The 26,569-nt window shown below is 33.6% G+C and overlaps 1 protein-coding gene across 2 annotated transcripts; it reads left to right on the forward strand.

Moving 5' to 3' along the window:
- The first annotated feature begins 1,487 nt into the window (after positions 1-1,487).
- On the forward strand, positions 1,488-25,048 carry LOC130636762 (E3 ubiquitin-protein ligase NRDP1-like). 2 transcript variants are annotated; one of them, XR_008982286.1, is made up of 7 exons: positions 1,488-1,820; positions 2,003-2,224; positions 4,937-4,988; positions 5,887-5,991; positions 14,456-14,572; positions 20,026-22,889; positions 22,980-25,048. XR_008982286.1 is itself a non-coding variant. In XM_057446604.1 (5 exons), exons 1-5 carry the CDS (start codon positions 2,049-2,051, stop codon positions 20,704-20,706), a joined length of 1,131 nt encoding a protein of 376 aa, XP_057302587.1. In that variant the 5' UTR covers positions 1,892-2,048; the 3' UTR covers positions 20,707-20,952. The 2 variants fall into 2 exon arrangements, 1 of the variants encoding a protein (XP_057302587.1); XM_057446604.1 differs by lacking the exons at positions 1,488-1,820; positions 22,980-25,048 and having other exon boundaries at positions 1,892-2,224; positions 20,026-20,952.
- The last annotated feature ends 1,521 nt before the right edge of the window (positions 25,049-26,569 follow it).

Below are 26,569 nucleotides of genomic sequence, written 5' to 3' on the forward strand. Positions count from 1 at the left end.
ACGAAACCGTAATTTCGTGACGGATAGACAAACGACACTTTGAGCTGTTGTAAAAATTCATTGGTACTTAAGATAGATGTGTTGGATTTATTCGACGTTAGTTAAAAAAAAGTATAAAATACAAAATACAAAATACTTGATTTCTTCATAGAAGGTTTCCCCATCATTAGATTCTATGAGGAAATGAAAAAAAAATTTTCTAAATCCCTTTTTAAGATGGATGCCAATATTAGGTTTTCCATTTCGACATGTTAAACTGATGATTGCAATAATAAAACATAAAAATTAAAATTAAAACCACATTTATACATTTACACATGTATATACACCGATTAAAAATGAACGCTGTTAGGAGTTCGATTGAGAGAAGGAAAACCGAACCACATGAAACAACAATGACTTTGTTACTTATACGAATAAGAGTTGACCTGGTACTTATGAATTTTTCTTACTGAAGCCAACAAAGTCACTTTGTTTTGAAGTATACGCACTACATACTTAAGTGAAAGTCCCAAATCGTTCTGTCGTAGTTACAGTTCGGACGTTTTACCAGTTTCTTACACCAGAGGACTTTTTATCCTGCGAAAGAGCACCTTGCACCAGCACAACTGGTGCCGATATAGTTGATGAGTTGTATTATTATATCAATTGCACCCAACGTTATTGGGACAAAAAATTGCTTTTCAGTATGGAGATCGACGTAACCTGCCTCGCTATTTGACCGAGCTTTGTTTTTGAGACGAAATTTTACTCGCAAACTGAGAAAACACCCCAAAACGAACTAAAATTAATGACATTATGAGTCAATTTTTGTGATGTGAATTGTATTGTCACGTGTGTTGTTAGCGAATGTTATGTACTGTATTTCAATAATAAATGATGACTCCGAAAACCAGTTTTATACGCGCACGATTGCTTTATAACACAAACACCTTAACTATTTTAGGTCAAGTTTTTACTGCTGTATTTACACCAATAAACCATGGCTAAACCTGCGCAACCACGCCGACGATTATGTATAAACCGTGTAGTTACTCTAAAATTCCTGCTGTGGGATTAGCATTTTAACATCAGAAAAAAAAATTATGGACAAATTTGTTCCGAGTAATGAAAAATGCAACTTTTACTGCCTTTAATTAAAATTCTGCAAACATGCATTCAAAATTTGTTTTAATTTGTTGGTATGTGCGACGGAAATGTTGTAGCTAGAGCAGCTATTCCACACCCTAAAATAAAGTTTTAACAATGCTGTTAAAACTAGACTTATTGAAAAGAGCTCAATGAGACAAAAAAAAATGAGGGGTCACTCAAGTCTCTACAATAAACGGTTCAAAAGTTATGTATGTTTGAATATCTCGGAAATTGGCTAAAATTTGACAATTGGGTATATAAATTATAGTTAGATAAATAGCAATAGTGGCACCGTTTTAATAGTGCTATTTTAGGGGAAATATGTGTATAATGAAATTGTCATTACTCAGATTTTGTTTATGTTGGAGATTTAAAATTTTGTGCATAGTCAGATATATTACTGAAAATTATATTACTTTTCAAAATGGCTGCCATCCCTAGCAACAAGGCCATGTGCCATAGCTAGAGCGAGGGATATAAATACGTTGGAGTAAGTACAACATGAACTCTATAGAAATTACAGCAATTCCCCATGTGAGACTATCGGCGAAGGGGCGGTATTTTTTTTCAATCCCTATACCAAAAAAGCGAAAATTGCCCCTGGTGGGAATAGTCTGGGGGCAAGGGGATTGCCCGAGGATTCTCGAATTTCTATGCAAACAAAATAATGCAGACGTGAGGTGTTCTTGGTTAGTATTGTTTTTTTTGTAAAGAACTTCACGTAAAATACTTTGACAATATCTTGGCAAGAATGATAGCCATACTGAAAATAATAGGAATAAAATGTTGCGCAAGTCTTTAAATCAACCTTCTTGTTTTGAAAACTTGATATTAATTTAATTAAAATAATTAAAAATGTTTTGTCTTGCAGGCAAGTCAAGTACGACACAGTATATCTCAGCTAGAAAAAACAAAAAATGGAGAAAGAAGAGCACGAAGGTGGCTATGATTATGTTTTTGCATCAACTGTGCCAGTGGATTTAACATGTGTTGTTTGTCATTCTGCAATGAGAGATCCGGTTCAAATTGTTAACTGTGGTCACAGATTTTGTAACTTGTGTTATGAAAAAATAAAGCAACATTCTCTTACAAGGTAAATATATAGAATTAACTGATGAACTTGCAATATATTCTAAACGTCTTTGCAATGGTTTTATATGTCAAAAAAGCTTTTATTGTAATGCATAGTCACAGAGAAGAGAATATAGTCTGTAAATGCTGTTTTAAAATTGTACAGCACTTCCCCCATTGATGCCATGTTCCAGCTTTATCTAGTACTCAGTTCAGAATGAGGTGCACAGAATGTAAACAACGTGCAAATGTTTGCACCAGTTTATTTGACATTTTGCGCATTTTACTTGTTATTTAGAAAATTTTAATATTAGGGGTAAACCAAGCTAGGTGCACTGGCTATATGGTTAGACAGAATTTTGTTGAATCAATGAAGCTTATTATTATTCTTGCCTAATGCCATTTCTTTTTGTATTTTTATGGGATTAAAATAGCTAATTATTGACACCCAAAATAGTCATTTTTATAACCCCATTTTTATAACCACAAATATTTAAAATTGCTATATTTTGCTGAATTACAACAGGTAAACTACGTTGTACGTTTTGTGTTTCAATATCAAAAAAAAAAGATTATGAGTTTGATTCACTAGAATGCTATTCTTTATATGCTAGTCGAAAAATCCACCTAGGTAATGATGTAAGCAATGACCTGTCAATGCACAAAGAATTTAAACGCTGATCAAAATAATGTATATGTAGGATCGTCCGGTTTTGATCAATGGTTAATGAGATAACCCTGACTACCCACACAGAATAATAATATGATAATAATGCTTTTGATGTCAGTTTAAATGCATCGATGTTGTGCTGTTACAGCAAATAAGACACAAGTAAATTAACACAACCACTTTGCCTGTTACACTCACAGACACTTGGACACGATCACTATATTATATAAAAAATATTCCAATTTTTAATCCTACTTACTTGGTCGTGATTATTTAGTGCATAATTTACTGCATTGACTGCATACATGTTTATAGTATGAAAGGCTGACATGAGAAGCCAATTGATTTTACAATAGCAAGCATTTCGTAATGGGTAAGTGTCCCACAAGACACATGAAATGTTATGAAGACAGAAAATACATTAACTAGTAAAAAGAAGGTTATTGACTTGAAACTGGTTATGAGATGTTTTTAGAGCAGTCTAAAAGGTATTAGTATAAAAAAATAATATTTTATTAGCTACTTAATTGCTTTGGGTTCCAGAATAATAACACAAATTGATAGAAACAATGTATTTCTGTTGGAATGAGTTGATACAACACATTCAGTATGCGTAGACTATTTATGGAAATTTTTGGGGAATGGGTAGGAATGAAGGTGCCTCCTTCGTGCTTCGTCATATGCACAAATATATAATGCATAACCTGAGCGTCAGGATATGCGTTATAGGCGTTTTCATGCCCTGAGCGTCAGGTGCATGAGACAGATGAGATGCACTGAGCTCCAATTGCATCGACATGTCCTGAGCGTCAGGCACATGCTAATTATGGTGTTCTCTTCCATACCCTGAGCGTCAGGTTATGAGAGATGCCCTGAGCGTAAGGCGCATGTTTCCTATACACATAATGACTACACTAGAGATGCCCTAAGCGTCAGGTGCATCGACATGTCGTGAGCGTCAGGCACATGCTAATTACTGGTGTTTTTATTCATACCCTGAGCGTCAGGTGTATGAGAGATGCCCTGAGCGTCAGGGGCTTCATCATGCCCTGAGCGTCAGGCGCATGTTTCTTATTCACATAATGACTACACTAGAGATGCCCTGAGCGTCAGGCGCATCGACATGTCCTGAGCGTCAGGCACATGCTAATTACTTGTGTTCTTATTCTACAATGACTTTTATCAACACATTACTTGCCTAAACGGCTGACGAAGGAGGCCCAACACACCCACCAATTAGATTAGAGGCTCCCTACAGACTTCTACCTCTGGACTAAAACTTTGACATAACATGAGCCAAAAGAAATGTCAGGGAAACCTTGAGGCAGAAGCAATTTGTCTGGTTATGTTGTGCTGCGTGCTCACATAACAGTTGTGATGTGGTTGTCTTTAGTTGCATTGGAGACGTTCATGATATTTCGATTTCGACTCGAGTCCATTGCACCACGATGATTGAATCTCATCCACCATTAATAGGCGTGTTGATGACATAAAATAAAAAAAAGAAATAGGTGAAGAAAATCAATCTATAAAAGGGTGGGAGGGTGGGTAACTGTAAGCTGTAAGGTACATCTGAAGAACTTGTGCAGTGTGGGATGTTGGGTTCTTATATGCAACCATTAATAATCAAGACCTGGGTAGGGTCCTTTTCCTTTACAGGCAAGTGACACTAATAACCCTGTAAATCTTTAAGAAAACGTCTATAGGTAGAAACCACCCCCACTACATGACATGTTCAATGACTAAGGTAAACCTAATGTATATTAACCACAATACTAAAGAACTGTAATTCTGTCACCACAATTAACATGAGCAAAACTTGCAGTTTAGCTCCATACTGAGTTACAGATTTAGGCATCGACCACCAATAGTCTGGTTATAAATGATTAACTATATAATTCTTATTGTTTTAAGTCGCTAACTTACTGAAGAAAACATATTTTGTAATGTAAAATCGAGATCTATTATTCGGGTGCATTATTCAACGCGTTTTACCATAAATTTAAACTTTTCCATATCCAAAAAAATTTGAACTCTGGTAAATGTTATGAACATGTCTTTTAGATGTGTTGATTTATGTTGCCCACTTGATCGAGAGGTGATTGATCCAACCAAGGTAGAATAGTTATCAATTTTTTAATCTACTTTTGCCAGATATGTTGATCAAGTAAGTTATTTGTTTAAAATTTAAATACGCTGTTTTTCACTCTGCAGGTTGTGTTGTTAAAACCTCCTTATTTACTTATCAGCCTATATCTCATTTAGACATATTTAACTTTCTATATTTTTAGAGGGCTAAAATGGGTCAAATATATTTCATTGGTCACAATGATGTTTGATTTTTTAAATAGTTCTTAAAAAATATCTGATGTTATACTTTCCCCAGGTCATGTCAGACCTAAAAAACCCACAAACTTTACATTCAAACAAATAGTAACTTAGAAAACCTTGGATATCTATCATTCTGTGGAAAAATGCCTGGAAAACTTGTCTTAAAATATTTCTCTTTAAAGTGTTACATTATCTTGCAGTTTGCGGCCTAGTAAGAACAGTCAAAAAATTAAAAAAGGCTTGAAGATATTACAATTAAAAATAAAATTGGACCCTGTTTCAGGTCCCACAAAATTCCCCTGCTTCACTTAAAATAAAAACAAGGCACATTGTAACCTGTAATATATCCTATAATAACTAAAACGTAAGTTATGTGCTTTTCATCTTTATGCTTTATTTGTAATTTATCAAAGTTACAAACAAATCTAAGAAAAAAAGAAGAAGACGATAGAAGATGAATCTTTTGTTCAAATATATCCCCACTTGTCTTTTGGCTCATTACACCATGGGTAGAACTCTTCCCCTACCTAGTGGGAGGTATATACTACTGTTTTCTAATAAATTTAAAATCAATTATTTATCACTTATACTGTCAACTATCACACATCAAAAAAGGATTAACTTTTATTGTTTCAAACAATAATTGAAGAATGATGCTGTTATATAAATCTATATATATTTAGGTTTTTGCTGATAAAGCTGCACAAAGAAACATATTTGACTTAATTGTCAAATGTTCTAACCATCAACAAGGTTGCACATGGAGCGATGAACTAAGAAATATTGAGGTACATTGAATTTTTAACAGTTATATACTACTTTTAATTTTTTTACTTGCAAATTTTAAAATAACAATTTAAATTGCAAATAGCACACTTAATAATGGTTTTAAACTGGTATGTTTTGTGATTTGAAGCTCTAAAGAAAAAAAAAAGGTTTAGTAAACACTTAAATGTATTTGCTCTGTAACAAAATACAAGAAAACCATGTAAGTAAGTAAGCAAGAGTTTATTTGCTGGAAAAATAATTAATTTAGCTAGATAAATTGCTAAAAAAACACCAACAACAAGCTGGAGACCATCACACTAGTTAAAAACTAATCTAAGGAGATGACCACCATTATATATTTGGAATTTTCATTTTAAATAAATAAATATAAATTCTTTATTTATTTTCTTTAAGAAAATTAACTATACACTGTAACTGGGTTATATCTGTTTGCAAAAAGTAAAAAAGGGACTAAGTTAGTTAGGAATTTATTGAGGAGGGAATTTTTGCAGAGTGATTTGATTCTAGATATTGATAGTGAAGAAAGGTCTTGTCTAGGGAAAAGAGATTGAAAGAAGTTCCAGCTAGTATACATTGATATAAAGTAGAATTGGTACCAAAAGAAAAAGTTCTAACAAGGGGTTTGTCTAAAAGTTTAATAGAAGATCCATGGTATTGTAAGTATTTGGGCGAAACGCTAGACTGAAAAGACTATTTATATCAGGTGGAGAGGTTTTGTTTAGGATTTGGTGAACTAGAGTTACATTACAGATTTTGGTGGTATCAAAAATATCAAGAAGGTTAAGTTGCTTTAGTAGAGGTTTAGAGGGTTGATTGAAGTCAGTGAAGGTGATGAGTCTGACCGCTATTTTTTGAAGTTTAAAGATTCGATCAGTATGGATGCTATGGGTTAGACACCAAACTTGGGAGGAATAAGAAGCGTGAGAAAAAAACAAAGAGTAGTATACAGAGAGGAGTATCTTTAAAGGAACATAGTGACGGAGTTTGGAAATTGCTCCATTACTTCTGGAAAGTTTAGTAGCTAAGTTTTTTATATGAAATGACCAATTTAAGTGAGAGTCTATAATAACCCCAAAATACTTAACACAAGTGGAAAAGGATAGTTTTTTGTCATTTAGTTTTAGTCTAACATCATAGTTGATTGACTTATTGGGATGCCTGAAAAGAATAACCTCGGTTTTGGCAACGTTAAGTGCAATTTTATTTGCATTTAACCAGTGGCATAGAAGTTTTATATCAATATTTACTCTTTTCTTAATGGTTTTCAAACTGGGACCAGAGCATAATAGACTGGTGTCATCTGCAAAGTGAAAAACATCACTATAGTAAATTCCGTTTAGGAGGTCATTAATGTAAATCAAGAAGAGTAGTGGTCCAAGGACTGATCCCTGGTGCACCCCATGAAAAATTTCTAGTTAGAAAGAGTTATTCCCAGTAATAAAAACAAATTGTCTTCGGTTAGTAAGATAAGATTTAAACCAGAAGTTGGCTTGTCCACGAATGCCATAGTGTTGCATTTTAACCAATAGTATGTTGTGGTCAACGGAATCAAAGGCTTTTCGAAGGTCTATAAAAATTCCACAAGAAAAATTTCCAGAGTCAAGTTGTTTTCTAATGTTTTCAATTAAACTGATTAAGGCATGGTTAGTTGAGTGTTTATTTCTGAAGCCAAATTATTTATTATTTATTATTTTATGTTTATCAAGAAATGAGATGAAACGCGAGTGAACAATTTTTTCGTAAATTTTATCAACATTAGAGAGCAAAGATATTGGTTTATAATTATTTACATTAGTGGCGAGCCTTTTTTATAAACAGGAATGACTTTAACTATTCTAAGAAGGTCAGGATATGTGCCTGTTTGAAAAGAAATGTTGATTATTTTAGTTAATGCAGGTGAGATTTCGTTGACTACACTGACCAATAGTTTAGATGGGATACTATTTGGGCCATTTGATTTACTGATGTTCAGGGTTTTTATTACTTTTACAATTTCTTCAGTGTCTACTGGCGAGAAGAAAAAAGAATTAGGGTTGCTATTTTTGAGGTAGTTAGAAAAGTGCTTATTTGTAGGTGGTATTTTATTTCTTATTTTATATTTGTAAAATGTTTATTAAAACTATTAGAAATGAGAAGGGATCATTAATTTGTTGATCGTTAATCTTAAGAGATACGTTGTTGTTGTTATTATTTTTGTTGTTTACTTTGTTTAAAATATTATTTATCCCTTTCCAGATAATTTTGGTATTGTTTAAATTTATTTCAAAGTATCTTGTGAAATGGTTTTTTTTACTGTTACGAATTAACTTGACTATACGGTTTCTGTACTGCCTGTATTGTTTATGGATGTTAGTTTTCTGGATTAGGTTTGTTGTTTTAATAAAAGTTTTTAATAGTTTATTTCGTTTTGATATAGCCTCCCTTATTCCTGCAGTAATCCACGGCTTAGATTTAGTTTTGATTTGTTTTTTAGTCATCAATTTAAGGGGAGGAAAAGTATTTAAATTATTGTCAAAAAATGTGTTGAAAGAATTAAAAGAGCTATTTACATGCTTCCTTTTACCATAATGCGTCATTTAAATATGTTCATACTGTATTGTGGTTATAGGGCATTTAAACTTGAAGAGTTGCTGTATTTGCCATATTGAATGTAAAAAAGTTATGACTTTTATATCTCAATTAAATGCTTAACACAAAAGAAGAAAGAAAAAGACATCGTTGCCAATTCAGTATGGATGTGCTTCATCAGGTTTATTCAATTAAAAAAGTGTAATAACTTTGTAAAAGAAAGAATGATTTGGAATTTTTACAGGCCAATTTGACCCTATTTTAAGGGTTGTTATTATAAAATTAATTTTTATTAGCTATACTTTTTAGTTTCACATTTTAGTTATTTTAAAGGATAGCGAACGTTTTCAAAAAAAACTCTAAATTTTGAAACTCTAAGTTACGAAAAAGGAAGTCACATGTTAACATTTAAAAACATATGTATTGAAATCTGCATTAAAAGTATGAAAATTCATTGATTTTTGAAGATTTGTACTTTTTGAAAAAAAAAAAAATAATAATTTTGGTGGAAATTTATTTCCACTAAACGAGATAAATTTTTGCGGAGTTAAATTTTTGCGGTTTTCGCGGATTTTGGCTATTTCCGCGAAAATATGTCCCTGCGAAATGTGTTTGTATTTCGTCAAACCCGCGAAAATATGTCTCCGCGGAATGGTAAAGGGGAACTCCAGTAAAAATTACTTTTTTCTTTTTTGTTTTATGCGTACTCAGAAAAGCATAAGAAATCAAAAAAAACTTACTTCACTTGTTTTTCTTATTTAAAATTGTTGTACTAGCCTTCGCATAATCAATTTTTTTCTTATAAAAAAAGACAGTCGCTTTCCAGGTACTTTTCATTTAGGACTAGACCCGATTATAATTAATAACATCACATCGTGCAGCGCAGAGAACGTTTATGTTAAGACCTCTGGCTTACATTAAATTGCTTTTTGTATGTAATTTACGTTTAAATCTTTAAAAAATGATCGATCAGAGAAGTGTGAAGAAGTCAGTTTTCCCAGAATCCCGTCTGTGAAAAAGAAAGAACTCAGAAAAAGAAAGAACTCAGAAAAAATGACTAAACAAAATACGTCGTGCAGGTCATCTACCAAGCAATCAAAGTTTTTATATTTGTTCGTCGCACTTCACAGATAGTTCTTTTAAAAGAGAACTCCAGGAAATAAACTTCCATATTAAAATATTGCCACTTCGTAAAAATGCTATTATAGCTAGCCAACGCAGGCAAAGTTTCTCATTTCTTCTCATTTCATTATTTGTACTTATTTATCCACAACACAACCAAATAAAGTTTTCTACATTTTTATATTATAAAAGAACATTATACCAGTTTCCAATACAAACACCGATAAAAAAAGACATGCGCTCATAAGTTTCTATTCTTTGTTTTTCACAAAAGAAGCTTTTAGATGGAAGGACCTGCCAAGTATTTTCAGGGGGTAAATGTGCCCATTTTATTAGCATCATTTCATCGGCGCTACTTCTAATCTTTGTTTATTTAGGCTGAACTTACTGGTATCAAAAGAAAGAGACAGCTGACCGAGGATGCTGTTCCAACAATTTTTTCTTTTTAGTAAGCCTAAAAATTTAAGAGAATCGACATGAAAAAAGATTAAAAACATTCGCTAAAAAACAAGTGTGTTTTTAAAATTTGTGCTATTGCCAAAATGTAACTTGTGTCTGTCTTTTTTCTTGGAAGTTATTTTGATCATTTTTTCTAGTGTATTGCAAAGGCTTTCAGTGTCGAGGATGATGTTGTCCTTGAAGTATACGCTGAACAAAAAATAATTTCTTTGGGTAACGGTAGAGAAATCGGTTGGTCCCAATACTTTTACCAGGTCTGTTAGAACACAATGTGATCCCTTAGAGGCAGTGTGATCCCAATGGTCCTTAGAGGCAATGTGATCCCTTAGGCAATTCATCCTGAGATACCACCAACGGAGGATGTTTTAAAAGCAAAATTTACTCTTTCGCAGGACGATGTAAATTTACTAACACCGACCTATCCTTTCCTCCGCAAGCTGATGTGACATTCTTGCTGAATGAAAATATGGAAAGTGATCATGATATCGTCTCTGGTGATGAGTGCCCTTCTGATGATTCTTTATACACAATTTTTTGTTTTTTAGTCTTGTTTGTTGACATTATTTCAAGTTTGTTTCACGTGTTTACAAAAAACGTGTGGTGAAACGTGAACTCTTATCATTGTTGGTAGTGTTTGTCCGAATGAACATGTTTTCAGCTGGCAGTCTCAACCTATCGTAAATGGAAGAGCTGCAGGGAACTTATTACTTTCTGCTGCCATATTGTATTCCGGGAACACATACGCCCGCATTGCCGAAATGATGAGTATGTTGAGGCTTCAGTTTATCTCTAAGTCCACCTTCTATGATATTCAAAGGTCTGTTCTTTTTCAAAAATTAAACACTTATGGAAATATCGAAATAATATTTATTCTGAGTGCGCCGAGAAAAAAGGCAATTTGATTGGTGGAGGGCGAAGTTACTTTCCTGGTTACAGTACAAAGTATGGTACATACACTCTAATAAGCGTAGACATCAATAAAATCATTGACTTTCAAGTTGTTCATGTTAGAACTGCAGGGAATTCTAGTCGAATGGAGAAGTGGGGATTAGCAACGCTACTAAATAAGTTGCGTGATCACAAAGTGACAGTTTCAACATTAACAACAGATCGCCATGTTCAAATCCGCGCATTCATGAAGAAAGTACATCCTGAGATAAACCACCAGTTTGACGTTTGGCACTTTGGAAAGCTTGAAGTGCAAAGAATGTCTTGAAATGATACCTTGGATCATATAAATCATTTATGGTGGTGCTGAGCTTCATGCGGCAAAAATGAAATGTGAAAGGTGGCTTAGCATTCTTTATCATATTTGTGGAATCCACTCTTGGCAAGGCAATGAATATTTCCATGAATGTGCGCACCTCACATTAGACCAGCAATGGAAATGGTTAAAGTTGAATTCACCTGCATATGAAGCAGGCGAGACTATTGTACAAAATAAAAAAACTCTTGCCGACATGAACTGTTTGGCGCACTTTTGCCATACGGAAAGCCTAGAGGTATTCCATTCTTTGCTTACCAAATATTGCCCAAAAGTTATGATCGCGCGCACACAGCTGGCTGTCCTTGATTTTAACTCAGAGACTAATTGTGAACAGGCTGTTACCAAAAAAAGGAGTACTCCGCTATAAACAAGTCTTCGCGAGTAACACAATCCTGGGTCGTAAAAAATTGAGAAGAAAGAAAAGGTGTATTTAGAAGAATTAATTACGGCTACTTTGAAACCAATCGACAACGAAAAAAATTAGTTACCACAAACAGGAGAAATCGCTGAAAGAATTAAAGAGGTTGAAAAACCCGACAAAAGCGATGCCATTAAAGCCATCAGGACAAGATTTAAAACGTGAATTTTTTATGTTTTTATTTTTATTCAACTTTTTTTAAATAAAACATATTTTTCATTTGCAGGATATTTTTTTCGAATTGCCCATACTACACGAGAAGAAATCACTCTTCTAACCCCTTTTCCCAATCGACTGTATATCCACCAAGTGAACTGTTTATAACCAGTGTAACGATAAGATCTATATAGAAAAATAAGGGAGGCATTATTATCAGTTTTTTACCTTTTTTTCTCGGACAAAAGAAGGGCTGGGGAACGAGGTTGAACTACTTACTCATTTTTTTATTCTAAAGTGTCTCCTCTCAAAGCATACAATGCAGATACGCAGTTTCTAAAACAGCTTTTGTCAAAACAACCACTTGAAAATCAGCAGCTTCTGTAACGCATTTATGACCTATGATAAGAGTGATTTTCAATTATACAATATTAATACCCCCGTTTTACTAACTTATCATTTCGACACGAACCTTATTCGATCTTTCGATCACGCATTTCAATGTTCTCCATCACAAGGAGAATGTAACATTACATAAGATTTGTTCACATTTGTGTGCAAAAGAAGCGCGTGCGGAGGAATTAGATTGTTGAACCGTGAAATAAAAATAAATTGGCTTGTGAAGTAAAAAAAAAGTGATGAAAGATTATTTTATTGAAGGAGAAAGAAGTTTTTGGACGAAAAGAATGTAAAAGAAAAGCGATGAAATATATTTTTTATTTTTTTAAAAAGGAAAATTTCGCTTAGAAAAAATTTATATTTGCAGTATCTATCCTACCACACACAAGACACAAGAGGTTCAAATTTGTATGGCTATAGCTTTGTAAAGTCTTTTTCATGAAGAAAATTATCCGATTATATGTTTTCTAAGTTATAATCTTCGTCATTGTTACAAGACGTCTTATCAACGAACAATGAAAACATTAAGTAAACAAAACTTTGGACTTTCTGCACGATGTGACGTATGTTAATTTATTCGGACCTAGTCCTCTCGACCTTACGCGACCTTGCAAATTTATTTGAATTTGAAGATGTTTACAGACGCGATTACGGTATAAATAAAGATTTGTAACGATTGTAAAAGGTTTATTTTGACATATTTTATGTCTTATAAAAATAAATTGTTTTTCAAATATTTTTTTTTCACTGGAGTGTCCCTTTACTTCTTTTTCTATAAAATTCAAATTTTTTGGGGGTTAAGAATTGGTACGCAATATAAGCAAGTAAAAATAAGACGTTTTTCCTTCTATGCTTCACTAAAAAAATTATCGATATGAATTTTTACAAGCTCGTGAGCTTGTATTAAAACGCAAATTTGTCCTACAAGAATGGAAATTTTTGCCTCTCTGAGCACCGACACGGGAGTCGTCATGTGTTCCAATCTCATCTTGGTAACTATTTTTTTTTTTTTTATAAAAAGATAAGATGCTGGATTACTGAATTTAGCAACTTTTAGGTGGGGTTTGGAGTCTTTCTTTTTCCTATTAGTCAGTTTACCCAAGACGGACCCATCGAAAATCGAATTTTCGAGAAATTTTCCGTTCAAAAAGATCTCACAAATTAATTTAGAAAAATAACTGCGTAGTGCGTAATAAATATCGCCTATCTGAATAGCAAAATATGTCGTGTCTAACTTCGTAAGAAAAATAACGTTTAGATAGACAGCTTTTTGTGAACTTTATCCGCGAGGTTGTTTGCGTATATCATACGTCTTGTTTTCATATATATATAGCATTTTTTTATATACATATAGCATATCACGCCTTTTGTGTTCGTTTTTTTCTTTTTTGGAAGAACCGGATCATCCCTTATGGCTGCGTGGTTTGTGTGCGAAATTTAACAACCGACAATGATCTCGTCCTTAGGCTCATACAGTGTTTTTAACAAGTTCTTCATATTTTAGAAGCAATAAATGTTTCTCAATATAAACATCCGCGAAAATTTGTCCACGCGAAAGTTTTGAATTTGAGTCATCAGCGAAAATATGTCCCTGCGAAATTAAAAAAATTTCGATCCGCTAAAATATGTTCACGCGAAAATTTTTCTCGTTAAGTTATTGATTTAACATCTTTCCGCCGAAATTTATTTCGTTAACGTTTTATGCTATCTTTGACAAATTGTTACATTATATGACCAGTTATGGATAGGGTTAATGATACACCGCTATACCTCAACCGTTCATAAATAATATAAAAAAATATAGGATCAGTTTTGACATTATATCATAGATATTGATCGTTTTAATGAAAATCTGTACATTACCAATACTACCATAGCTAAATTCTTGATTTTTTATTTTATGTTTCCGCAACAGTTTCTACTGAAATTTTTTCATACTTTAATTTGCTGTAGGACGCACACAAATTGCTGAATCTTCTGCACCTGCAAAAATAAATTTCGGAAATTTCTGTTAGAAGTTATTTAAATATTCTTCACCTGTGTGGAAAATATGACATTACCATTATTATTGTAGGCTCACATGCGAAATGATTGTGAGTATCAGATGGTAGAATGTGAACATAGTGATTGCAAGGCCAGTATGGAAAGACGATTACTTGCACAACATGTTTTAGTATGCCATGATCACAAGGTAAGGATTTTGTAACTTCTTAATGCATTCTTCCAGTGGGATATTTTGCTTGTTAAGTTGGCTATGTTGTTATTACTATAGTTGGCAAATCTGTTATGTAAGGTTATTTTATTTTATTCATGATGGTGACACGTACATTAAAACAGTACAATAACTGTTGATCAAAACCAACACATATTTATCAATCCTTTGACAACTTCATTGGCCGAGTAAAATCACTAAAGCTTCCAGACAGTTGGGGTGTAGATATATCTACAGACTCAGTAAAGGTTTAGATGTGCTATGAAATTCATTCCAATGTACAGTTTGAAATATATGTTGACGATTGCATGCAATGTGACAGTGCTGCTAAAAAATCTCAAAAAGCTGTAAAACGTTCATCAACAAATTTGACTGTTCCAGCAAAGTTTCTTTTGCTTTTTTGTCATAACATATGACAACCTAGCTTAAAATATTGAGCAGAACGCTTTAACGTAGCTTTACTCGAACTTAAAGAAACTGAAGGGATTAGGTTTAAATTGCCCAGAATGTTTGTCATTATCAAAAAATAAAATAGATACTGGTTGTAAATTTTTATTTGAAGGCAGATGAGGAAAAATCTTCTGATTTAAAACCGTCTTGAATCATAGCTGACCACAATCAGGATAAAAAGTTAAAATATTTCTCTTAAATAAACTGTTATAAAGGCTTATAAGAATAGCTTTATTATATATAGCTACAAGATCTGCTGTCTACACAGAGTTACAGAAGAGGATGAATAGCTAGCTAACTGAAAACTTGAAAGTGCTTTCTACACAGGAAAACAAATCTGAAGATTTACATACAGATACAAAAATTGGATGGTTCGAGTATAGAGAATTTTCATGAAGCTCTATACAAGTTATAAAGCTTAATACGGATCCACGTTTGACAGCAACATCATGCTTTCTTTACCTTCACAACTTCGCTAGCCTTGTTATTTTTTATTTTTTTTGACTTTCTTGCGTATGTTCTATAGCCATATATGGAGCGAATTTTTAAATCTCTGCGAATTTTACTATTATTTGTAAAAAAGTATTATTTGTAAAAAATCTTCATCTTTTGCCCCTAAAATAGCATAAAATTCACCATAAGAGAAATCCTCTGCAGCCGCAGCCATTTTTTAAACTTTGGTGCCCTTATATTCCGGCCACCCCAGTTTTTTGAAGTCTCTTTACGATACGGTCCAGAATGGCCGATTACCCAGACTATTCTTTTTCTTGTGACTATGGTTAGATATTTATTCACACGGTCTTAAAATGTTAGCAAAATCTTCCTCAGGATCTTAGGTGCGTTTCTTTTTTTACTCTATATTCACATAAACATTTCACATTTATTATCTTATTTTTCTAGGGTAATAAAAAAGCGAAAGAAAAAAAAGCATGATTTTTTAGAAAGCATCTGAAATTAACGTGTCTTACCCACGTTAATTTCAGATGCTTTCTAAAAATCATGCTTATTTTCTGTCGATAAAAGATCTTAAATAAACAAAACTTCAGCGTACAGAAATGAAACAAAAGAATCATTAAGCTAATCAAAACATTAATTATGGCTTTTGCCCGCGTTTTTTACAGAAATTTTGATTACAAATATGTCAGATATAAAAGCCTATAAACTGTGCAAACATTAATGGATCGATTTGAAATTTTCAGAGACGTTTTCTTAAACATTAATTGTGCCACGGTTATAACGGCGTTACAACGGCGCATGTATTTTTTATGTTTTAGCCAGTTTATTGCAACACATATTCTTAATGTTTTTCCACTTTCTCTCAAGAATACTGAAGTTTTCTCTAAAAATGATTGGCTAATAAGATTCAGAAGAAGCAGACCTCAGCCTCCAGGGAATATGTATTTGAATGGCTTTTATAAAATGGAAACAAACGCAAGTATGCAGCAAATCTGTGAATATCCAGTGAACTTCGCATCACGCATAGTTTTTAAAGGACACCGCTTTCAATAGAAATTAAATAGAATTTAAATGGACGATTCGTGCATTGTATCTCCTGTTCTTTATACCTCCATGATGTGATGAAGAACGTGATCAAACGTTTTTATTTAATTTTACTGAAGTAGTAACTAAAAAGTAACGCCTATACTTCTTCAAATTAAAAAGGTAACACCAAGACTTCTTTCATTAAAAAGGTAACACCAAGACTTCTCTCAGGTTAAGGATGACCTTTATGTCGATGACATTATCGGCGGGGGAGAAACGGCAACAGAGGTCAAGAAGCTGAAACAATTGATCATCAAGATTCTTGGGGACGCCAAATTCCAACTTCATAAATGGCACTCAAATGTCCCTGAACTTGCATCAGATGAAATGGTGAGTGACATTACGTGCAATCAAACGTATACAAAACAACAACTCGACAAGGAGAATACGGAGTCTGCGATATTGGGAGTACCTTGGGATGAGAAAGGCGATACTATCGGCGTTAGAATTGAGAAAAAAGAAATCAACTTAACTAAAAGAGGCGTGCTGCAGTTTTTAGCCGCAGTTTATGATCCTTTAGGGTTATTATCACAGGTACTCTTAACAGGAGAAATCATTTACTGAGACATTTGTGATCATAAGCTGAGTTGGGACAAGCCTTTACCAGATCAAATGTGGCGAAAATGGCTTAGTTGGAAACAAAATCTTCCGACCGAAATAAAATTACTTTCATACCATCCTTCCAGACGGAAATCCATCCATGCTTCGCGAGCAAAAACGGCACATCGGTCGCTTTGTACGCAGTTTGCTATCAAGATTCAGGTGTTAGTCAAGGTTGTTGGCATCAAAGCAACTTCTATTAAGCTTCCCAATCACCGAAACAGTTGCATGGTCAGATAGCTCTGTGGTTTTGCATTGGATCAAGGGAGGAGGTCAGTACAAGCAGTTTGTGCAAAATCTTGTAGAAAAGATGAAAGCAAAGGGTGGCATAGTTTGGCGTCATGTTGGGACTAATGAAAATCCGGCAGATATTGGTAGCCGAGGTTGTCGAGTAGACAAGCTAAAGGAACTCTGGTTCAAGGGGCCGTGGTGGTTAATGGACGAAAGACATTGGCCAGCTGACATCTCCACCACATCTTTAAAGGAGTCAGAAGCAGAAGCGAAGCTTGTAAAACAGATTATGACAACTACAACTGAGACTGAAGACAGGATTGGGGAATTACTCGAGAAGTTTCCTCTGTGGAAGACTTTAAGGATTTCCTCTTGGATATGGAGGTTTATCCACAACGGACGAAGGCGAAAACTAGAGAGAAAGAAAGGACCTTTAACAACAGAAGAAACAGAAGCAGCGATGAAGTTTTGGATCAAGCGAACGCAACTCCATTGTGAAAGCACTGGAAGGCTCAAAGATGACAAGGAGTTACTAAACCTTCTAAAAAATGACGAAGGGATCTACCTATGTATGTGGAGAGTTGTAGGAGATTACCCCATGTATATGCTTCCTAAAGAATTGTTGAGCCTAAAGATTGTCGAGATGGCCCACGTGAAGACTTTGCACGGGGGAGTTGAGCTACGACGAACAGTGAAAGGCGAAATTCACAAATGCTATGGGTGTAAACGTTTTCGGGTCATGGCACTAACAAGACCAAGAGAAGCCAACCTGCCGAAAGATCGAACATAAGGAAATCGTCCGTTTCAGGTTGTTGGGGTAGATTTTGCTAGACCGTTTGCGTACTGAACGGCTGCCAAGGGTGAAGGTAAAGCTTACGTTTTCCTCTACACTTGCAGTTTAACCTGAGCGGTTTACATTGACATGTTATTGGACCAATCGATCTATCAAGCCAGAAGAAGTAGACCCGAGAAAATCTACTCCGATAATTTTTCGAGTTTTGTAGCAGCAGCGAAGTGGAATAAAAGAATCATGAACGAGGAAAGGATTTCACGATTTTCTAGCCAAAGAGAATGTAAAGTGGCTGTTCAACTTAAGTCGCGCCCCTGGTGGGGCGGTCAATTCGAAAGAATAGTGGTGTTAATGAAGCAGACTCTGTTCAAAGCAATGGGAAAGGCGAAGCCAACTTTGACAGAATTAAAGTCGTTGTTTCTGAAAGTTAAAACGATGCTCAATAATCGTCCACTTGGATATATCGAAGACGATGTACAGTTAGTCATCTTAACACCGAACGTTATGATGTTTGATTGTCCAATTCAAATTCCAAATGAAGAAGATGCAGATGAAGACGCAAGTCCTGATTTGAAGACCAGATTTAAGTTCTTGAGAGCATGCATACAGCGAATATGGGGAGGATCGACGAACGAATATCTGAGATATCTAAGGGAGAGACACAATTTGGTTTATCATAAGAAGGAAATGAGGTTGGAATTAGGCGATGTAGTCGTCATTGAGAAGAACAGAGAGCATACTGGAAGACAGGTATTTGGAGAAATTGATTACCGGGAGGGACGGTGTTGTTAGAGGAGTACGGTTACGAGCAGGAAGAGATAATTTGGAGCGATCAGTGGAACACCTTTATACATTAGAGTTGATGTGTGATTGCAGAAAAGATAATGAACAAACGAGAAGCCATGAACAGACAAACAGCAACAGCACTCGAATTTAGACCGAAAAGAAACGCAGCTGCAATTGATAAAGTTCTGATGAAAGATCAATTTGAAGAACAGAACAGACTTGTTGCGATCGAAACGTGAAGAAAATTTTGCTAACTCTGTTACTAAATTGGGGGAGTGTGTTGAACTTTGAACCCGAGTAATAGATATCGGTGAGCATGCGCAAAGGGGAGTAGTTACAAGAGCGTGGAAGCGATGGGACGGAGAAGAACAGACAGATGTAATTTTATTTTAACGAAGAGATAATGTGTTATTACCTGGGCTATATTTTATTGTGTGGGATATTACCAACACCCCGAATATCAAAAAACCTTTAAACCACAATATTTCCGTAACCGTTTGTCAAAAGTACATGATCCTATACATTTTCTTGAACAGCGTTTCAAGATCTATGCGATGAAGGCAACAGATATAGAAATAAAAAATATTTTTTTGTACTTTTGTTAGGGACTTTGTTGACATCAGCAAAATTTTTATACCCTTATATCTCCTGATGCGTTCGTCAAAAACATTAGATCGTTTTAATCTCTACAAATAAGAGGCAACGGACAAACTAAATTTCGCAATTTTTTTTCTTATGCTCTGGTGACGTCAGCAAAACACCTTAAACAACCTATTCTTCTGCCAGAGTGGAGTTTTCCACAGGCCTTATCGTATAGTTTTACTTAATCAAAACACAAACTTCACCGTTAAACTGCACTGCCAGGTATTTTCCTTGAATACCTTTTGAATAAGACAAAAAAGCAAAAACCCACCGCCGCTTTTTATTTTTACCCCCCCCCCCCCCCCCTGTTTTACAGAAATTTCGTGATATCTCATTTGGTCATTATATTATAATTATAATATATAATAAATATAATAAATTTTCGTTGTAGGATGTGCAGAATCCTTGGGCACTTCAATTGCTTGATAAAAAAATTATTACGATTGAAAAAAAACTTCAAGAGTCAACTCTTCAAAAAGAGAGAGATATCAATAACTTAGAAAAGAAGTTCTTCGAAAAATTTAGGATTGTTGAGCAAAATATACAGGCTCAGTTATCCGAAATTCACAGATTGGAGACGACTTCAAAGTTACAAGAGGAACGAATAAAACATCTCGAAGAGGAAAATAATAAGTTAAAGGCTTTAAGTCCTAAAACAGACTACTTGGAATGGACAATACAAAATTACAGTCAACTCAGAGATATTGGCGATGATTTTTACAGTCCACAATTTTATAGCAGTGATGGGCATTGCTGTCAATTATATATCGTATGGCGTGGACGCAGAAATGGTCGTATAGAATTTGGTTTCCATATTTGTCGAAGTGATAACATGCCGAGTTCCATATTTAATCGAATTGTTCACTTGAAATGCGTTGGTGATGATGATGATATATTTGAAACTATGTTAGAACCATCAATGGAGGACGCAGATTGTCTTACTGTACATTTTGGAAAAGATGTATCTGAAGGTTTGTGGTTTGAAGATGATTTATCTATGCCTGAACTAAACAGATACATTCGTTGGGATGACATGTATGTGGAGTGTTCGATTGAACCCTCGTCGTCATAGTTGGTCTTAATACAGAAACTAAATCCTACATTCCGGCGGGAAGTTCTTTGATGAATGCCAAGTATAACCAAGCTTTAAATTTCTATGCGCTAGTTTTGTTAGACATTTGATTTTTTAGAAAAATTGGATTGCTTGTATCACATTTTGTTAGACTTGAACACATTTATTTTTACTTAATGCAATACAACAGAGAAGTTCTATATGCAACTGTGTTTAAAACTGAAAAAGAGAAAAGATATTAAACAAGTTTTTTGTGTCTTCTACCACACGAGTAATAAGTATACGCAATTCTATTTTTTCCGACAATTGTCTCCTCTAATTCCCACTGAATAATTGCTCCAATCAGTTCTGTTTAGGGTACCTGCCCTTTAACAATATTTGATCCTTGATAACTTCCACTTAGGAAGGGGGCAATTATCCTGAGAAACTTATCCTAGGTAGGTTTTATCCGGGGACAGTTATCGAAGGGGGAATTGTTCTTAAACCCTTTTACTTTAGATAATGGAATTTTTACTGTTGCCATAAGACATGGTTTGTAGTTAGACATGTTTTACTTTTTATCCAGTTGCTTGCCAATGTTTCTTGTGAGTTCAAGAATTTAGATCGACTTTGGCTATAGATAAGTCATTTGTTATATTTTTTATCCAGCTGCTAGGTAGTAAATTGTAATCCCAAACCTATCACAGTCTGTAATCCTTCGACCTGTGGCACTTTGTAATCCCATCCTGCTACACTTTGTAATCCCCGATATTTTTGCGATAGAATATCCCTCTTGCATGCGCCTGCGATTTTTTCTGAAACGCTTTTTTGTATTAATTAAGGGAAAATCAGATGACAGTTACAGCTACACGTCTTTTCAGTGTACACTTTGAAATAAATTCTAACAGATGACATTATATTGCTTCTTAGGTTTTTACACTAGTAAAGTTCACTGCGACAAAATTAGATTGTAATGTGCGATGGGATCACAAAGTGCGTCGGGATTACAAAGTGATACAATTGTGATAACAAGCAGTCAAGATAATTTAAGAAGTTTGTACTGTCTTTTGTACTATAATGACAAAGAAGGTGTCGAAAAAACTAGTGATAACAAATTTTAATTTTTACTATTTTTATCAAAACTTAGTTAAATCAAGTTAAGAACTTGTCAGACAAAATGTATAGCTATGTTTGTGTATACCTTCAATGAAACGAGGTAAATCTAACAAAACGTTAAATTTGAGGAACGGAAATATTGTGGTTTAAAGTACCGAACCATATTGAGACAAATACTGTACCGTTTGTGTTCTAAGATCTAAGTACTATAAATTAAACAACTTTTTAAATTTTTCTTTTTATACTACTTTTTAAGACAACTGCATTTATGTTTAAATTTATTTTTTAGATGAGGTAACTTTTTAAGTGAAAATTTTCGTTGCTTAATAAAAAGATTATTACAATTGAAAGGAGTCTTCACAAATCGACTGTTCAAAAAGACAGATACATCAATAACCTAGAAAAGAAGTTCCTTAAAAAATGTAAGACTATTGAGGCGCAAGTAATCAAAATGTACAGACTCGTTATCCGAAATTTACAACTTGAACTCGACAAATAAAACATCTCGAAATGGAAAATAATAAATTAAAGGCTTTAAATCCTAAAACAGACTACTTAGAATGGACAATACAAAATTACAGTCAACTCAGAAAAATTGGCGTTACTTTTTACAGTCCACAATTTTATAGCAGTGATGGGTATTGCTGTCAATTATATATCATATGGTGTGGACGCAGAAATGGTCGTATAGAATTTGGTTTCCATATTTGTCGAAGTAATAACATGCCGAGTTCTATATTTAATCGAAGTGTTCACTTGAAATGCATTGGTGATAACGGTGATGTATTTGAAACTAAGTTAGAACCATCGATGGGGTACATTTTTAAACGTTGTCTTGGTGTATTTGCTGCAGAAGATGATTCTGTGGGTTTATTTTTTGGAGATGATTTATCTATGCCTGAACTTAACAGATACATTCGTTCTGATGACAGTATGTATGTGGAGTGTTCGATTGAACCCCCGTCGTCATAGTTAGTACTATATCATACTATAGAACTAAACCGTATTTGATAACTCTGGAGGCTGTGTGGATTAATGAACTGAATCCATCCATCAACACCAAAGAAGAAAATATTTCCAGAGAGCTAGTAATTAATTTGTTATAACATAGTGTGTGTCCAGTCTAATTTTTTTTATCTTTCCAACTGCTTATAACTGTTTTACTATTTTGCATTTAGCCTGAAGATCATATTGATACATCGATCGCGATTATATAACGTCGTTGCTGGTTTATATCGTTGCCTTACGTCAAAATCACAAAACAGTTACCCCAAATTAGGTTTCAACAAAACTTCCTTTTTATTCATACTAACCTTGAGTATCTTATATATTAATTCCCTTGCGTGAGTAAAACTGTGAGTCCACGACACGGAAATCACGGTTCACTTTCTTATGACGTGGCTGTACGCTAAAATTTAACTAAAAAGATTAGGGATGTACTTCATAGAAATCGCACATAAGGTGTAAATATATAACCCGCTGCTAATAACGATATAAATATATATACCCTTATGCCAAAAAACTCTATGTTAGCATATATATATAGGTATCGCTACATATGAAACGGTATTAGATATTCACAAAGCATACACACTGTTAAATGAAGTTCCTAGCATAAAACGGAAATTGTGTTTACGAAAAAGATGGCTGTTCTTTTTGAGTATTCTCTACTCTTTCATTCAAAATAAATCTTTAAAAAAACATTTGAAGAAGAGCATGGTTTTATAAATTAATCATAGCAAGGTTCTGTAAGGTTTTTTCATGTTTTATTTTCACTTTTGATTATATTATTGTTGCCAGACATGTTTTATAGCTAGCATCATAAAAAGCCAACCACCACTAACAACTAGCTAGCTAGCTAGGAATATATATATATATGTAGCCATGTTCTTTATACCTAGCTAAGTCTCCAGTTTATATTTAAGTGACTAGCTATTAGCTGCTGTAGCTAGCTAATGCTAGCTTTAAACTAAAGATTCCCCGTATATATATTCCCACAAAACACATCAAACGTTATTAACCCTGAAAATTTTAAACATTTTCCTGGGTTTTTTTTGGTTTGCGAAGTTCTTTTCCTCCAAATATTCTGAAAATAAAGTTCAGAAATTACTTATTTTTAAAATGTAAATTTAATTTGTTTCAAATTGTGGGCAAAAACCTTAATCAGCATGCTAAAAGAACTGACTTTTCTTAATTTAGAATTACTAAACACAACTATTTTCTTACATTTAGTGTAAACTTTTGTGCGTATGGCTTATATTTAATACACCAAAAGAGCTACTTTGTTGATTTCAATTTTATACTCTTTGTAAGCTATTTTTTTCTTCTTTTTGACATTTCTGTTTTACCACTCAATTTTTACATTTTATAAGTTATTTGGAACAGAATGGTATGAAATAGACCAAAATACCCGATCTTAGTTGTTTTTAATTTACAGGCTGTGTCTGTGAAACTTTAAGGGGAACATTTGGTGGAAGACAATGGCATGACATATACTGATAGAACTGATTTTTGTTGTGTTAGATGTTATATCTGAACCTTTTTGACATTTTATGTTAATTTTGCGAGGAAGGACCATATATATATACACAGAAGAAGAATTCAATTTTACACCTTGCAAGCTTTGTTTTTCTATATTTTGTATAAATTCTTACTGGGGAGGACTCCGTGCAATATATCGAAATGACTGATCCTTCTCGATTTAAATTTGATGTGTTCTAAATCGTATATAGTTTTGGAAATTTTGTGTAAGATTTAATGGGTAAGGGCTAGATACAATATGTCAATACTTTTTTTGTTGAATCAGAAGCACTCCCTACAACCATTCTTTTTTTTACAGTTTGTGAAGCTTTTGTGAGGAAAGAGTGTATGCAATATTATCGAAATAACTGATTTTTGTTGCAAACTGTTTTTCTTTGGCATTTTGGATTAAAATATTGTTTTAGAGGGCATATGCAGTAGATATATGTACTGAAATAGTTAAATTTTGCAAACTTTGATTTTGTCGTTACCTCTCATTTTTTACATTTTGATTAAACTTTTGTGGGAGACCGTCGGTATGCGAAGGACCAAAATAAGAGATTTTAGTATTATTTAGAATTTGTATTTTGTGTTGCAAAATTGGTGCAAAATTTAGACATAAAATGAACTTATATACAGATTGATTGCTGTTGTTTAACATGACTCATTATGACTTATATATATATTTTATGAAAATTTGTGACAGAATACTATGTGAGATTTGAAATTTTGTTTACTTTATTGATGGTAAAACAGCATGCAAATTGCTAAAAGGACTTTATTAATTTTAGATTTAAACACCGTTATTTTGTTGGCATTTTGTCTAAAGTTTGGTGAGGAAGGACTGTATGCAATATATCAAATAATGTTTTATTGCATTATAATTTGTCCTTGCAAATCCCTTTTTTTACACGTTAGATAAAAAATTCTGTCAGAGGCACAATTTATTGTTTATTTTTCACATTGTGTGTCAACCTTTGGCAGGGTTTGCAATAAACTAACTGATTTTAACATATACAATGAGAGATTTGTGTTTGACATTGATCAGCTTTTTTGTATATATGTGGCGTTTTGAGTGATTTAAATTTTATGGGTGAGATGTATGTTGAAATGCTTTTGGAAACTTCTTTCCGAATAATTTTCGCATTTTTCAGATGGTCAGAGAAAGTAATTTTAGTAGATTTAGATTTTAAATGTCACATAGATACTGCAGTTGTTGAAAACCTTTAATTTTTTTGGTCATTTATATAATAATGCAGATGTAAGATGCGCACTGCTGTATTGTTTGTTTTTTGATGGACAAATATCTGCTACATAAATTAAATGGAATACAGTGGATTCTTCCACGGGAAACAGCTAGTTATGCATATTACGTAAAGCTCAATTTTTTGTGAAAGAAAAAAGATTTTCTTTTGTGGATGATGAAAAATAATGCCAATATACAACGCATATATACTTTTGCCAAAAAAAAGGGAATATATATATAAAGAAAATATTGAAGACATAAACTTTCATATATTTTTAACGAATCCATCAACAAAATCCTCTTTAAATTTGGCTTTAAAAAAATATACTATAGACCACTTTCTGCATTCCGTAGTTGTTTTGATTTTATTTTGAGAACAATAGGCATGTACACACTTTTTGTAGGTAAAAAAGCAGGACTCACAAGAGGTGAAATGGCTGTTAATGAAGAATAAGCTTTTGCAGGTTTCAAGTATTTGGGTCACAAAAGTTATATAATTATTTTGGAAATTCCCAAAGGTGTATTCCTGCGAAAAAAAATATATTATTCATTTGCACATATACACTAAGTTTTTTTTATGTGAGAACCAAAAAGTGTGGCATTAAAAAAACTTGCTTGATTTTTAGTAGAAAATGTTCGCAAAATAGATGACTTGCTAATGTTTACAAAAGTTAAAAAAAAATATTTGCTTAAAATTAGTGATTTTTTTTTAAAAAGAATTAGAAGAATTTAGAATTTAATTCCAGTTCCCCTTGGATTTTATGCTACCCAAAAAAATCCCTTTAGTTCCTACTACATAAATAAACATTTTCATAGCATACAGTAACTTCAAGTGGCAGAGTTATGTTAGCTAGCTAAGCAGACCAGCTCTCTTCTTCATCAACCTGGTTGGCTAGAGTGGGTCATATGCGTGGCACTGAAAGCTAGCTATGCAGAGAATGGTCAAATACTAAAAGTAAATTTTGTTAAAAGAGAAAGCCGAATTATGTTCTTAGTAGATAT

The sequence above is a fragment of the Hydractinia symbiolongicarpus genome, chromosome 3 (genome assembly GCF_029227915.1).
Source record: "Hydractinia symbiolongicarpus strain clone_291-10 chromosome 3, HSymV2.1, whole genome shotgun sequence".
NCBI classification, from domain to species: domain Eukaryota; kingdom Metazoa; phylum Cnidaria; class Hydrozoa; order Anthoathecata; family Hydractiniidae; genus Hydractinia; species Hydractinia symbiolongicarpus.

Bases quoted from the DNA above. Each gene is read 5' to 3' on its own strand.
- LOC130636762 (XM_057446604.1), top strand. From the start codon at position 2,049: ATGGAGAAAGAAGAGCACGAAGGTGGCTATGATTATGTTTTTGCATCA. The intron at 5,992-14,455 runs GTACATTGAATT...TTATTATTGTAG, and splicing joins ATGAACTAAGAAATATTGAG to GCTCACATGCGAAATGATTG. The intron at 14,573-20,025 runs GTAAGGATTTTG...TTTTCGTTGTAG, and splicing joins TAGTATGCCATGATCACAAG to GATGTGCAGAATCCTTGGGC.